Consider the following 13,407-nt stretch of genomic DNA (forward strand, 5'->3'; position numbering starts at 1 on the left):
CGGAAATTTTATAAATCTAATAATAATACTAACCACTAACGGCTTCCGGGACTTCCCTTGGCTGAAAAGCAGGCAATATGTAAACATGACTGTTCTATATATGCGATATATGTTCACATATAGATCACAGAAATAAATTTAATTAATACTCACTTTACTGATTTATGATGTCTTTGGAAATATCAAGAAGACGAGGAAAGAATATTTTTTGTAACTTACGAAGATTTGAAGAAAGATCTTCGAAAAGAAGTTGAATCAAAATTTCTTTCTTAAAAAAAAATTGTCGGAACAACAACTCGACGCTTTTTCTGAACATTGTACATTCGACAGCATGAGCAAAAATAAAAGTATAAATATGTCTAGTCATGCAAATTTCAAGGATTTGAAGAAGTCAAAATTTTTTGAAAAGACAATTTTTTTTTTCCGCTAAATCAAAGCTTGGCTTTTGATGAGTTATATCAAGAAAAAAATCAAACAAACTGGATTTGATATATCTTTTGGAAATCGAATATTAAGTTAATTGTCATTAATATGCATTATAATTGGTAAAAACATTTACAAAGGCGATTATTCAAACACGATTGTAGCCACAAACAAAAATAACTCAAACAATAAGGAATGCTGTATAAATGTTAAATGAACATAATTTTTGGATACGAAATGTACATATGTTTTTTTTATATTGATGTTATAAAAAATGGGTTTTGTCATTATCACAGGCCAGTTGCTTTGAAGTTTCTGGTGGTTGAAGATTGTATTTTCCGCTAGAAGGTCATGACTTTTATTTATTTCAAAAATTTTTGTAGGCTTTATGGTATTCGTTTCTTGTGTGCGATGATGTCATCAAAATTTTACATTCCGTGGCTGTTCCGTGTTCGCGTCATTGGTCAGGCTACGTTGTTTGGAATGCTGAGACGGTAATCTACTGTGACAGATTGCATGCCTGGGCTACATCGTTTTGACTTTCATGTTCATATATTTGAGCATTGCTCACTCTCTTTTCTTATATATTCGACATGAAGTCACAAAAAATATCATGTCGATATCCTATGGACCTATATCAATGAGAATGAAGATGTAAATATAGGTACCGTGTAGGTATATTGAATATTATTTTATGTTATATATTATAATCACATATGATATGAAAAATATGCATTTATTGTCCTCTAATCATAACATCAAGAACTTTCTCAAAGAATTGCTTCGGCTGTTCCAAGTCATGAAACAGCAGGTCGACGACATCATCATTTGTTAGGTCTTCATTTTGTAGAAAGAAAGCGTGTGCTTTCTGAAACAACGTACCAGAGAAAAGGTGACCGACTTTTGAATTTGGTATTGGACATTCCAAGAGGTTATTTAGTCGCATTGCTTCACAGATAATGGCTTGCCATTGCGCAGAAAAGTGCAATGCTACCTTGTCATAACTGTCATTAGATATACGACGAAAGGCATCCGGCAAAGATTTACCACTAATATCATGGTAAGAACACGAAAACGTCAGTGCTAGTGCTTTGCACACTTCGTCCAGCGGTGTCTGATCCTGACATCTTGCCCAACTGTAAATACTCAAAACGAGAAGCTTGTTTTCCTCGCCAACAACAGCTGCATCTGAAAAATCTCGATTCTGTATCATAGCTTTCGTAAGATATTCTTCCCGTGCAGCCATGATTACTTCACGAGTGTCGCATACTCTTAATTCTTCCCGTGTCATTTCAAGATGTAATTCTTCTGTTCGGTCCGAGTTTGGAACTGTCACCGTCATCACTTTTGCTCCATAATTTTGCCCAATTCGATCCATTTCTACAATACGACGTTCCACCACATTATCCTTTTCTTCTCCCTTAAAATCGATGATGCATCCCAATTCGTAAAACGATTGGCGGATTGAAAACGATGCTGCATGGGAAGAGTTGTTCTCTGGGTTATCCACCATAAGCGGCATGAAACTCACTGGTTCTTGCATTCCTTCGATGGTCTCAAAACAATATGGTTTTATGTCAGCTGATTCGCCACCGTTAAGCAACGTATCCATAAAACTTTGGATGTCAGGAAGATCTTGATATATACATAAACATTCCCTGAACTTTTCCTCCGGAAAGTTTGTAGTTTTGGCCTCGATTAATCGGATAATTTGATCGTTGCTTTGATAACGGGCGAGCCACACCAACGCACATTCAATCGTATTTGGACGACGAAATTTTCTGGGAAGATTCCTTGGAAGCCTTACTTCCTGTAAACCAAAGTTTTCTGATATCAACTATGTATTTAATGGTTCGACTAATGCTCATCCAATATTAAACTATTTTACTGTTTTTCTGTATATATGTATATTGAATCAATACAACGCAACGTAATCCTGCTTTAGTGAAAAATACAATGAAAAATCTTATGAGCATCTCGTGCTCCAAAAGCGGGTATAAAATCCCAAAATCTGAAAATTATATAGTTATTCACCCGCGGTAAAAGTTGCAAGAAGTCCTCAAAGTTTTCACCGATGATTCCGTCTTGTTTGCTCATCAATGGCTCGAGAACAGACAAAGCGTTTCTCGGAGTTCCAAACGTAATATCGAGGATTGACTGACGAAATATTTTCCCTCGACAAGACCGTTGAGATTCTGTTACCTATAAATAAAACCTTAAGATCGGCGTTGATATAAAATGAAGGACATTTCTAAAAAAGGCTAGGGCCGTGTCATCTGGACCAACTCATAATGGTCAAGTCTGTCATGACCACAGCATCAGAAACAAAGATGATGTAGATAATAATGAATCAGTAACATATCAAGATCCAGTAATAGACATGGACAAAGTGTATAAACATTGGAAGAGCGTGAGAACAAGGAAAAGCTATTTGAGTTAAATGTGTACTTTGTTTGCATTCTGATAATATATTATACTACTATTGTAATATTTCACAATCTTTGTAAATCATTTAGAACTCTGCTTAGTCTTAAAATATTCATGCTCAGTAAAACAAACATTTTTTCAGTGTAAACTTTTCTTAGAGGGAACACTGGTCGTGACATATTATTAATAATGCGTCACCAGAAAACGTACAACTGATACCCATTTACTTCCGCATTGTATATTGAACATATTCAAAATAAACGTTGACTGTTATGCGTGACATAGAATGCAGAAATAAATACTCAACAACTAGTTTTTGTAATATTGGCTATTTTAAACAGTTAACACAACCACATCGGAGTAACTCTACATCTTGCTTCAAATACAAAAACATCAAAATTGTAATACAATGTCTACTGCGCTATAATATTACCTCTTGCCATTTAAAGTCGCTCATAAAAAGAAATCCCTTCTTGACTTCAAATATACAGAAATCAGTGTCCGACGCAAGAACCATCGCGTCAAGTTCGTTGGCAATTGCGGCGATTTTGGCATCAGCATCTCCGGGAACAATTATGAAAGGGACATCAAGTTCGGTTAAAGTTTGCGTCAACACAACCTCTAGAAAAGATAAATTGAAACTTTTATACATACTCGCAAGGAAGAATGATTGAAACCAATTGCACTAGCTAGCTAGTCACGTGACTGATATGGCAGAAGGAGGAAACAGCATATAGGACGTGTTGTATGCATCACTCCCCCGCGGTGAAATGGTATAACTTCTTTCCGCGCACGATCACTGGTAATGGTGTGTATGCTTGCTACGTTGCGTCTTAGCAATCGTTTTGTTTTAAAAAAAAGGTACAAATAAAATTTAAACTGACTTCCAAGCAAAGGTTTTGCTCTTATTCTTGTATCCCCCGTGTTCACCAGTTCTCTTATACCACCCAATTTGGCAGTTCTGTCTTTGAGATATTTTTGTATGTTGTTTTCCGATTTGAAACTAAAAACAATATCACGATAAAAAGCACAACCACCAATAAAAGATAAAAATCTCTTTAATATAGCGGTTTATAAATATATAGTTCCATCATTTTATCGCTAGTTTAAATGCCGCATTAAATAGCGCCGTTTGTCAAGTTATAGGTTTTGAAGTTATGGAATACAATATTGCTATAGTTTAAGAAGCGAGTAGAGCCCATTTCAGTCTGTTTTCGGTGTATTGTACAGTACACTAACACCTGACATTTTGTTTACCTGTCAAATACCACGTAAGGTCGAATACGGCAACGGTTCAATACTTCGACAAATTGTTGTATTGTAGATCGAAATGACGTATAATCGCCGCCACATCTGAAAATATTTCAATTGAATGGGGCTGAGAATGAATGAGTAATTTGTGAGGCTATACATTTTGAATGGATGCTATTGCAAACGTTTCATTAGTTCTTCATCGGTAATGAAAAAGCACAATTCTTTTATACCATCAATTTGAATCATTTATGACCGATACGGCCGTACCCATTCATCGGAATACACGTTTGTTATCAAGCAATCGGAATTTTACTTTGAAATATTTCCTCCAAACTTACTCACAAAGATGGCTGAGAAAGCTGAATAATCAATCGTTCATTATCGGGCTGAATATTTAATGATTACTTTATTGAATATATCCAAAATACCGGTATGCTAAATTGCAATATTCTACCTGAAATCCAAAGGGCCAGATTCATAGTAAAGAAAATACAACAATTCTGATCCATCGATGATAACTTTCGTGTCGCTGACATTGATATCTTCCAATAAAGGTTTGGGGTATCTGTGAACGAAACCACTCAACCCTTTGATTCCCATTGCTACACTTTTCTATTCGTACCCCAATCTGGATATAGTATGATAATCAAATGATAAAGATTTAGCCTCCGTGCAGGAAGAGTAACCCTTTACTTTCACCCCGCCAGCAGACGATAAAACTAGACCTAATACTGGTGCGGGTAGGCTCGCTCAATTTCAGTGAATAAATCATGAATATACACCATACTCTCATAAGAGGGAATTCCCCTTTGCGGGGAACGCGGTGCAAACTCAGCGCATATAAGATTCGGTTGAGAGAACATGTTTTAAAAGTCAATAACGACGAATAGAAAGCAGCGACCCGAGAAACTTTAATGAATGAACCGTGTTTTACTAAAGGTTGCTGGCGATGACTAAAGTAACAATAGTGGCGTGAATTGAGTTTTTAACGTACATTCCTCTTGTTGCCACAAACACAAGTTATTTACGACAAAATAATATAACTCATGGATAGCATGCGCTCTTTAATGATTGTTTCAAAATCATAATATTCATTGTTATTATATGTATTTTATTGTAACAGACTGTGATTATAGTTCGGTAATCTATATTTGCAGCAATGAAAAACTAGCTGTTGCATCTTTTCCACAGGTCGTATAATCCTCGGGAACGGTTATTGCTCTGTATTTGGATCAGCTTTCGACCGCAGTAAAGCCTCTACCATCCTTCACTGGTATTTTAGGTCATTTAAACATATCAAATTTTGCCAAACGCAACTGTATGCGCGAATAAACAGCAAACTGGCATTAAATTCTCGTATAACCCCAAACATAGATTCATGCATTCGGGTAAGGTTGCAAAAAATGTACAGATCAAATGAATTATTGTATCACAAACGTTGTAACTGCATCGTTGCAATATAATTCCTTAATTAGCTGGTTTTTCTATCAATTTTTGTCACTGAAATGATGGTATGCTTTTTGCACTAATTCGTAACATGGTGGGTAAATTTACGACCCGAAACATTTTAATTCAGTTGAATAACATAATGAGAAAAAGTCCAAATATTTTATAGTATTTCTGTCGTTATAATTTAATAAATTTACTGTGTGATCTCCGCACATTACACTGCACAAACTAGTAATCGAAAATATAGCTAAAAGTCTCAACTACTGTCGAACCTGACTCGATCATAGCCGTTCATAATCTGTCAATATTGTTAATGTAGTCACTAACCAGGAGTCAATGACAAAGAACGGACAAGCACGGCAGAACAAAAAAATTAGGACGTGGAAACGAACAGGGCAGCGCCAAATACTAGACGAAAAAAACCTCGCCAGCAAACTACGTGTGGTGTACATTTCAGAAAAACTATAATATCTGGTGACCGTACATTTGAACCCATCCTATATCCGCGATTCAATCTATTTGCCGGGTGCTAAAACCCATGGGTTAGGTTTAGTATGGGTTCAAATATCCGTAAAACAAAAAAATCCTTAGGTGCAATAGTATGCAGGTGCAATTGTCGTGAGTTCAAATGTACGTGGGTTCAATTGTACGGGAACCATAATATCTATGATGAAATAAAATGGAGTTACCTAGTGAGAAAACAACTAGCAAAAACAGCGATCGCTGAGCTATATCAGTAAGTTGCGAAAACGTTGTAACGCGAATAAATGAACAATAGTCGATGAAAGTAACAATAAAAAATATCATTCAGCTTCATATATGCCGTTTTTTATTTCATATCTTAATTATTATAATATAAGTCTTTTTTGACAATTACAATTCTAACGAAATACATGCTTTTAGAGGTATTTGAAGTTGTTGGAACATATAGAATAATTTCATTTTAAGTGTTGGCCTTGCGCCAAATGAAATCAAGCTGGAAACCCCTAGTTGAGATTCAGGCAAAATAATAATTTGAATTATTTGTTACCGAAACAAACATTGGAAGTGGCGCTCTAACTTTGCAAAATTTGCGACCATGGATCACTTTGAGTGTCTCAAAAATGTCACGTCCAAAGTGTCCCACTTATATGCGGGACGTGACCCACTCGTTCCAATGGAAGAATAGGACACGTTGGACAAGTAGAACTATTTGGACACGTGGTGCAAATGGGACAAGTTGGACATGCGGAACACGACATTTTCGAGACACCGGATCACTACTAATTGTTTTATCCTGTCGTCTCAAACCTTATACATCAATGGATTGTAGACCGGCGTGAAAATAAGGAAAGCCAATAAGACGGCTTAATCATATGGCGAATCACGTCCTCTCGTCCGTTTACCAGCCCAAGTCGGGTATGGGATTAGTTAGCCAGGTATTTGTTTTCGGAAGCATGGACTTGATAGAATAGGAATCAGTAACCGACCAGCGGTGAATCACCCTACGGTGGCGAGGAGCATGGGATTCGTTCTTGCGAACAAAGGAGGGAAATCAGAGGTGCAGTGGCGAGCGTATTCCTATTTCCTACCGCTTTATGACGTCGCGCCACACAGCCGAACACCATAACAAGTTCAATTCTCTCGAAACAAAATATTTATAAGAACTCTGACAATTCACAACACACATTATATATTACGCGTGATGTTAGGTTTATTTATTTCATTCGTTTAGTGATGATGCAACCAGAATATTCCAGTAATGGAAAAAGAATGTAATAGGAGTAATGTTAGGTTTATTTATATCATTCGTTCAGTGATGATACAGTCGGAAAACTACAGTAATAAAAAAAGAATGTCCATTACCGATCTGAAGCACACTCCTAGGTAGCACTAATAATAAGAGATGAATACTGTATTTTAAGCAGAAAACAAATAGAAGTAAGTAATCAAATAAAAAGTATATTATGGCTTCACAGCTAAACACCCAACACAAAAGCCTGCTTATTCGTTGAAATTCTACCCGTATCAATCGCAGGTGCGACTGGGTTGTGTAATGTGGCATTGAAGGTTCCTTGTAAAATTGTATTGGCTAGCAATGGACTGAGTTCATAAGCACCAGGGCCAGGTACTTCATCTTTTTTATGTTGCTTAAATCGTTCATCTTTCGTGACCATCAGAGCTAGAGCAACTTTGTTTTTAGGAGATTCTTCATTGTATGTGCCTGGACCTGGAACCTCACTATCTGGTCGGTGTATCACAATATCACGAGGCGGTGCAAATCGGTCCGATGATGATAAGAATGCCCTATTTCGCTGAAGAGCTGCCTTTGTCCTCGGATGCATTGAATTTCTTTTGTCCTGTGTTTTCTTAAAGGAATGTGCCACTTCATATGAGCCCGGAGGAGGATTTTCTTTCAAAGTTTGAGCAACTGGTGAGTGCAAACGATCAGTCAAAGATGAGAAAGCAGATGTTAGTTGCTTTTTATATCGTTCCTCAGGTCGATCTTTCGGCTGATAATGTGAAGGCCCAGGGATTGAAACTTGTTGCCTTTTTATAACAGGCATAACTCTTGAAGAAGTAGTACCGAAAGCGCCCCTTCGAGTGCTCTCCAAATATGCTTTCTTCAAGCTCTCCTGTGCCACCCCATAACTGAATATATTGTAAGCTCCAGGTCCTGGTGTATGTTTAGTCTTTGTCTCAGTATGAAACCGAACTGCCGTTTGTCCGAAAGGACTTCGTTTCATTCCTGTTATTTTTTTAAGTGCTTCCAAGGCATTTCGTGGGTCGTTGTATGCCCCAGGTGAAGGAGTGATTTTCGAATCGTTGTCAAATCTTTTAGCTTGAGACATGAAGGGTGGATGCTCTACTTCAAGTCCTTCCGTATTTACGGGTGCTGGCTTTTTTGCGAACTGTCCAGATATATCATACTTGCCAGGCCCAGGAACAGCCTTTTTCTCTTCTTCTTGTGCTACAATTTCATGATATCTTGGCAACCTAGATTCAAACTTTTTACCGTCTGGATTTACCAGCTGAATTAGGTTAGTTTGAGACTTATCTTCACCATCTTTGAAAGGATTATAATCACCAGGCCCAGGCCCTGTTTTTCCAGAAAATTTTATTCGAGATGACCTTAGTGCTCCAAAGTGGACCCCTTTGTATTTGGCTGTGGTAACAGTGTCTACTTGTTTGGGGTTATAGTATGCTGGACCCATTGTTTTATCTTTCTGTGGAGGAGACTGTTTTTGAAGTGTGCCATCATCAGTCTCCTCATACCCATATGCTTGTCCGGGACTTGGAATGGAAGGAGCATCAGGCTGACGTAGGTATTTTACCTTGCTTGTGATAATTACTTTATGATGTTTTTGTGGATCATCGGTAATCTGCGCTGCAGGAGTTGGCGCAGTTTTTATCCAGTCATGTTTTTTTGATAAATTATAGCTTCCAGGGCCTGGAGTCATGCGATGTTCTGATGCTATGTTAGCAAATCTGCGTTCTTGGTTAGCCAGAGTGCGACCACCTCTTATTGAGAATTGAGGATTCTTAGGGTCATATGCTCCTGGACCAGGGGCGGCCATGACCGAGTCACCAACATGAAACATAGTCTCTCTCCCAGACATTGATAAGAATGGGGCATATCCATCTGCTTTCAGCCACTTTGCGCTTGGTATACGAGGATCGTATGTACCTGGACCCACATTGTCTTTTGTACTACCAACAAGATAGTTAGCTGTTGGTCTTGGAGCTCTATCATACATGATTCAATTTAAGTAAGATTTCGCCTGGAAAATATTTTTGTGGTACTATGTTATTCAATATATGGTTACCCAACGACAAGACTAGTAATTTCTACATTTTTACCATATTATGTTATATAAACTCTGAATTTATAGAAAATATAATAAATACACTATATAAATGCATACAAATCATTCATAATTCAAATTTATATTAACTCGGTAAAGTAAAAATATTTTAAAAGAATATTCGTTTCACTTTATATAAAATATTTAAAGATAATAGCTAATATTTCTTTCGACCTAAATGTTTTGAAATAATTTGACTGTTGTCTGAGCCAGATAAAACTCATTTTATCGCAAAATTTACTTCACTATTTGATGAGTTTTGCTACTAAAAAACATGTTTCACTTGAGTAAATGAAATTTCGAAAGTGGGCCTGCAATCTATTAAGGTAAATTACTATCTCAGAGCGTACAGTATTCTAACAACAAAACAAAGCCTAAATAATAAATGTTTCACACGTTTGTGTTCAAATAAAGAGTATATTTTACATCTTCAACCTTAATCCGAGTGATATAATTTAGCAAAGCATTTATCATAAGAATCCCGCTAGGATATTTCAAGCCAAGTTATAAACGTGAATTGGTTAGAATTCGAAATTCACATCTATTGAATCGCAAGTCATTAAAACTCTTATCTCAATGTTACATCGGAAATATTGTGCTAAATACTCTAATGTTAAGTGTTGGCAGATTTAGAGCACTGCCACCAAGAGTACCGGTACCACGATTCGGCTAACAACACTGTCAGTGCTGCTCTAAAACAACATCGATAATGCGGAAAGACCTACTCGGCATAGTCGCGTAAAATGACAAAAGCTGTGGCATCCGAAGGCGAGCGTCGCTTGGCAACAAAACATGTAGTGACTGGAGTATATGAGGATAATAATGTTTTTGCTCTAAACAAAATTAAATGATATCGTCATAGTTTCAAGTCGCGATGCGTAAATAAATGTTTGTGTATATATTATAACTTATCCAGGTAATGACTGATACCTCCTGGATACAGTATGCCAAGTATCGTATCGAAGGCATTGATAGTTTTAATAACTCTGATAAAAAAGGCCGCCACCAAGCATCGCAAATCAACTGTAACAATTGGCGCGACATAAACTGAAAATGCACAACAAGAGCCGACCATACGAAAATTACGTCACTACACTAGACCCCTGGTTTTCTGCTTACCGCACGCTTACCAAAGCATTTCAGTTGAGCGAGCAAAAAGTCTGCAAAATCGAACCCTTGACATCGTCCGACACGCATGGTGGTACTATAAAATCCGTGCTACCACCACAGAGATATATAAATATACATTTTTCCAGTTACCACAAATAAACACAAAACAGAGAAATTTGGGGTGAAATATCAGAACTCTAAAGTAAATTTAATCAATCCATCAATCATTTCATCTCTGAATTTGGGAATAAATAAATGGAATAGCCTTCTAGTGGTAGTTTAAAAACTACCACATGATATACATATATTATTCATCATAATTATACATCTCTTATCTATTAATCTATTTTATATCTCTCTGTGATAAAATAAAACAGCAATAAAGCGACAAACAAAATGCAGAGATACCTGTAAGGCGAGCATAACGTGAGAAAAAGTTAAAAACGTACATTACGTGCCCGTCCACCAAATCTACAGTATTTTTTTTTTTTTTTTTTTTTTCTTAAAGGTCCACGTTGTGGATTCATAACAGTTTTGTAAAAATAAATAAATGATGAAAAAATCTACAGTATTAGTTTGAAAATTCAGCGTCTAAGCACTGCCCATACATCAATATGGACAAGAAAACATTGCTCAAATATAATGGGCACAAAAGCCGCACATGCATGCAATTTGTCACATGAGAGTCGACTACTGAAGTCTTCGACTCTTCACATGCAGACATGTTACCACAAGGTGCGCAATTTTTCATGCTTATGCTGTGATACTGCAATAGGCATATTTGGCAATAGCAGAATACTGGAATAGTGGAGATTGACTAAAAGATCTGAAGATGGATAATTTGGAATCTGTAAAACATGTGATTGTCATTCTTTCGGGAAAGGGCGGTGTTGGCAAAAGCACCATTGCAACTCAGCTGGCATTATGTTTAACATATTCTGGTAAAAAAGTTGGTATTCTGGATGTGGATCTTTGTGGACCAAGTATTCCCATTATGCTGGGAGTTGCAGATGCTTCAATACATCAATGTGATGATGGTTGGGTGCCTGTTTTTGTTGACAAGGAGCAAAAACTTAGCTTAATGTCCATAGGTTTTCTTTTAAATAATAAGGATGATCCTGTTGTGTGGAGAGGGCCAAAGAAAAATGGCATGATAAAACAATTTGTTCAGGATGTTGTGTGGGATGAATTGGACTATCTCATTGTTGATACTCCGCCTGGGACAAGTGACGAACATCTGGCTGTTTTAGAAAATTTGAGGTCACGAATAGACGGTGCAATCTTGGTTACTACACCTCAGGTAAATTTTAACTGACTCATTCATTATTTCAGTATTTATGCAATTTTAAACTGAGTATGGGGTGGTGTAGCCAGTCAGCGGACGATTTCATTCGAACCGCTATAAAGCAAAAACCAATATTTCTAACACGTTAATTTTTTGACCTTAGGTGCTTTGGTATTTATTCTACACGCTTAACCTCGAATTAACTTTCTACGACCAGGGGTTAAAGGGTTAAAGCTATACAAACCACTGAAGTATGACACTCTGAAGACATATTTGCGACCGAACGACCAGTGTGCGACCACGGATTTCAAGCCTTGAACATCGTTTCTGCTGCGTCGAGACTAGGGCATACACAGCCATGCGTGAAAAAAATGGACGCTAATTGCACTTCTGACCGTCATATATTTTAAGAACACATTTATTTCGAACAAAACTTGTCAAATTATAAGCAAATCACAGCAATCAAACAGACAAAAACACGGGGGTTGCAAATTGGTCCACAAAGATATTATCGAGGTATTGGAAATGTGCACCCCCCTATTCCCACTCCTTTAAATGTAAAAATGCCAAACTTTAAAGATGGTTAAAAGAAACACAACGCTACCCACCTGCCAAGTTTCATCATTTTATCTTATATTTGTATGGTTTTTCAAGCTATTTCAAAGGGACAATGGGTAGTTAGCGACATGGAAAAATGGGTCGTTTTTTTTCTTCGGTTGGGTTTTCGGTCATAACTTTTTGTTTGTGGCCCCATTTTTGTGTAATTTCGCAGAGCCACGAGGGATAAGTGGACGATAACGCGTGAGAAAAATCATCGTGGTACTTTAATTTTTTCGGCAATAATTTAATCGATGAAGTTGATGGTCGCAAATAGGTCGTGGCCGCAAAGTGGGTAAGCCACCCTAGTTAGTTCAGCAAAATGTTTTGCTTGTGTTCAAGAGTTAAGATTTATTTGGTTATCTAAACTAGATTGAATATTGAATGAGTGTAAAAATCAACCCTAAAAAATAATACATTTTCCGATATATATTATTTTTTTTTTCAGGCTGTTGCAATAGCAGATGTTCAAAGAGAACTAACTTTCTGCAGAAAGACAAAGTTGCCTGTACTGGGGATAATAGAAAATATGTCTGGATATGTGTGTCCGCATTGCTCTGAATGCTCTCTTGTATTTTCCCAAGGAGGCGGTGAAGAACTGTCTATCAGAGAAGATGTTCCATTTCTTGGGCGTGTACCACTTGACCCACAGTTAACATTATGTTTGGAGAATGGCCAAAGCTTTCTTGAGGCTTTCCCAAAATCATCAACAATAGACGCTATTAAGAAAATTTCTCAGAAATTTATTGATGAGAATAGTATAAAATAAACATGCAGTTTATCTGCTTTGAGAAATGAAGTTGACTTCTTTTTCAAGCAGTCATTTTAGTTGGGCAGATATTAGATTCATAATTGGCATGCTTCTGAAAATCGAGAAATCAATTTATTTTGCAATATAATAGAATTGATGAAATACTTAACTTTCATGTGAATTTATATTATGTCTTAGTCTCTCTTTTCTTAGCTTATATTATTTTACATATTTCAGTTATGTAGCATAACGAAAATATATAGGTT

At 36.8% G+C, this 13,407-nt stretch overlaps 3 protein-coding genes across 3 annotated transcripts; 1 reads left to right on the forward strand and 2 right to left on the reverse strand.

Annotated features, from left to right (window-relative positions):
* Positions 1-1,095: 1,095 nt before the first annotated feature.
* LOC120326212 (single-strand DNA endonuclease ASTE1-like) lies at positions 1,096-4,871 on the reverse strand. The gene is made up of 6 exons (XM_039392458.2): positions 4,559-4,871; positions 4,108-4,203; positions 3,735-3,853; positions 3,284-3,471; positions 2,458-2,625; positions 1,096-2,233 (listed from the first exon to the last, which is right to left on the reverse strand). Exons 1-6 carry the CDS (start codon positions 4,702-4,704, stop codon positions 1,160-1,162), a joined length of 1,791 nt encoding a protein of 596 aa, XP_039248392.2. The 5' UTR covers positions 4,705-4,871; the 3' UTR covers positions 1,096-1,159.
* A 2,357-nt stretch (positions 4,872-7,228) lies between these two features.
* Positions 7,229-9,427, reverse strand: LOC120326022 (sperm-tail PG-rich repeat-containing protein 2-like). The gene has a single exon (XM_039392228.2). The coding sequence runs from the start codon at positions 9,288-9,290 to the stop codon at positions 7,512-7,514; it is 1,779 nt and encodes a 592-aa protein (XP_039248162.1). The 5' UTR covers positions 9,291-9,427; the 3' UTR covers positions 7,229-7,511.
* Positions 9,428-11,260: 1,833 nt separating this feature from the next.
* LOC120326095 (cytosolic Fe-S cluster assembly factor NUBP2-like) lies at positions 11,261-13,354 on the forward strand. Its single transcript, XM_039392323.2, has 2 exons — positions 11,261-11,808; positions 12,839-13,354. Exons 1-2 carry the CDS (start codon positions 11,341-11,343, stop codon positions 13,157-13,159), a joined length of 789 nt encoding a protein of 262 aa, XP_039248257.2. The 5' UTR covers positions 11,261-11,340; the 3' UTR covers positions 13,160-13,354.
* The last annotated feature ends 53 nt before the right edge of the window (positions 13,355-13,407 follow it).

This window comes from Styela clava, chromosome 4, assembly GCF_964204865.1.
Source record: "Styela clava chromosome 4, kaStyClav1.hap1.2, whole genome shotgun sequence".
Taxonomy (NCBI): Eukaryota; Metazoa; Chordata; class Ascidiacea; order Stolidobranchia; family Styelidae; genus Styela; species Styela clava.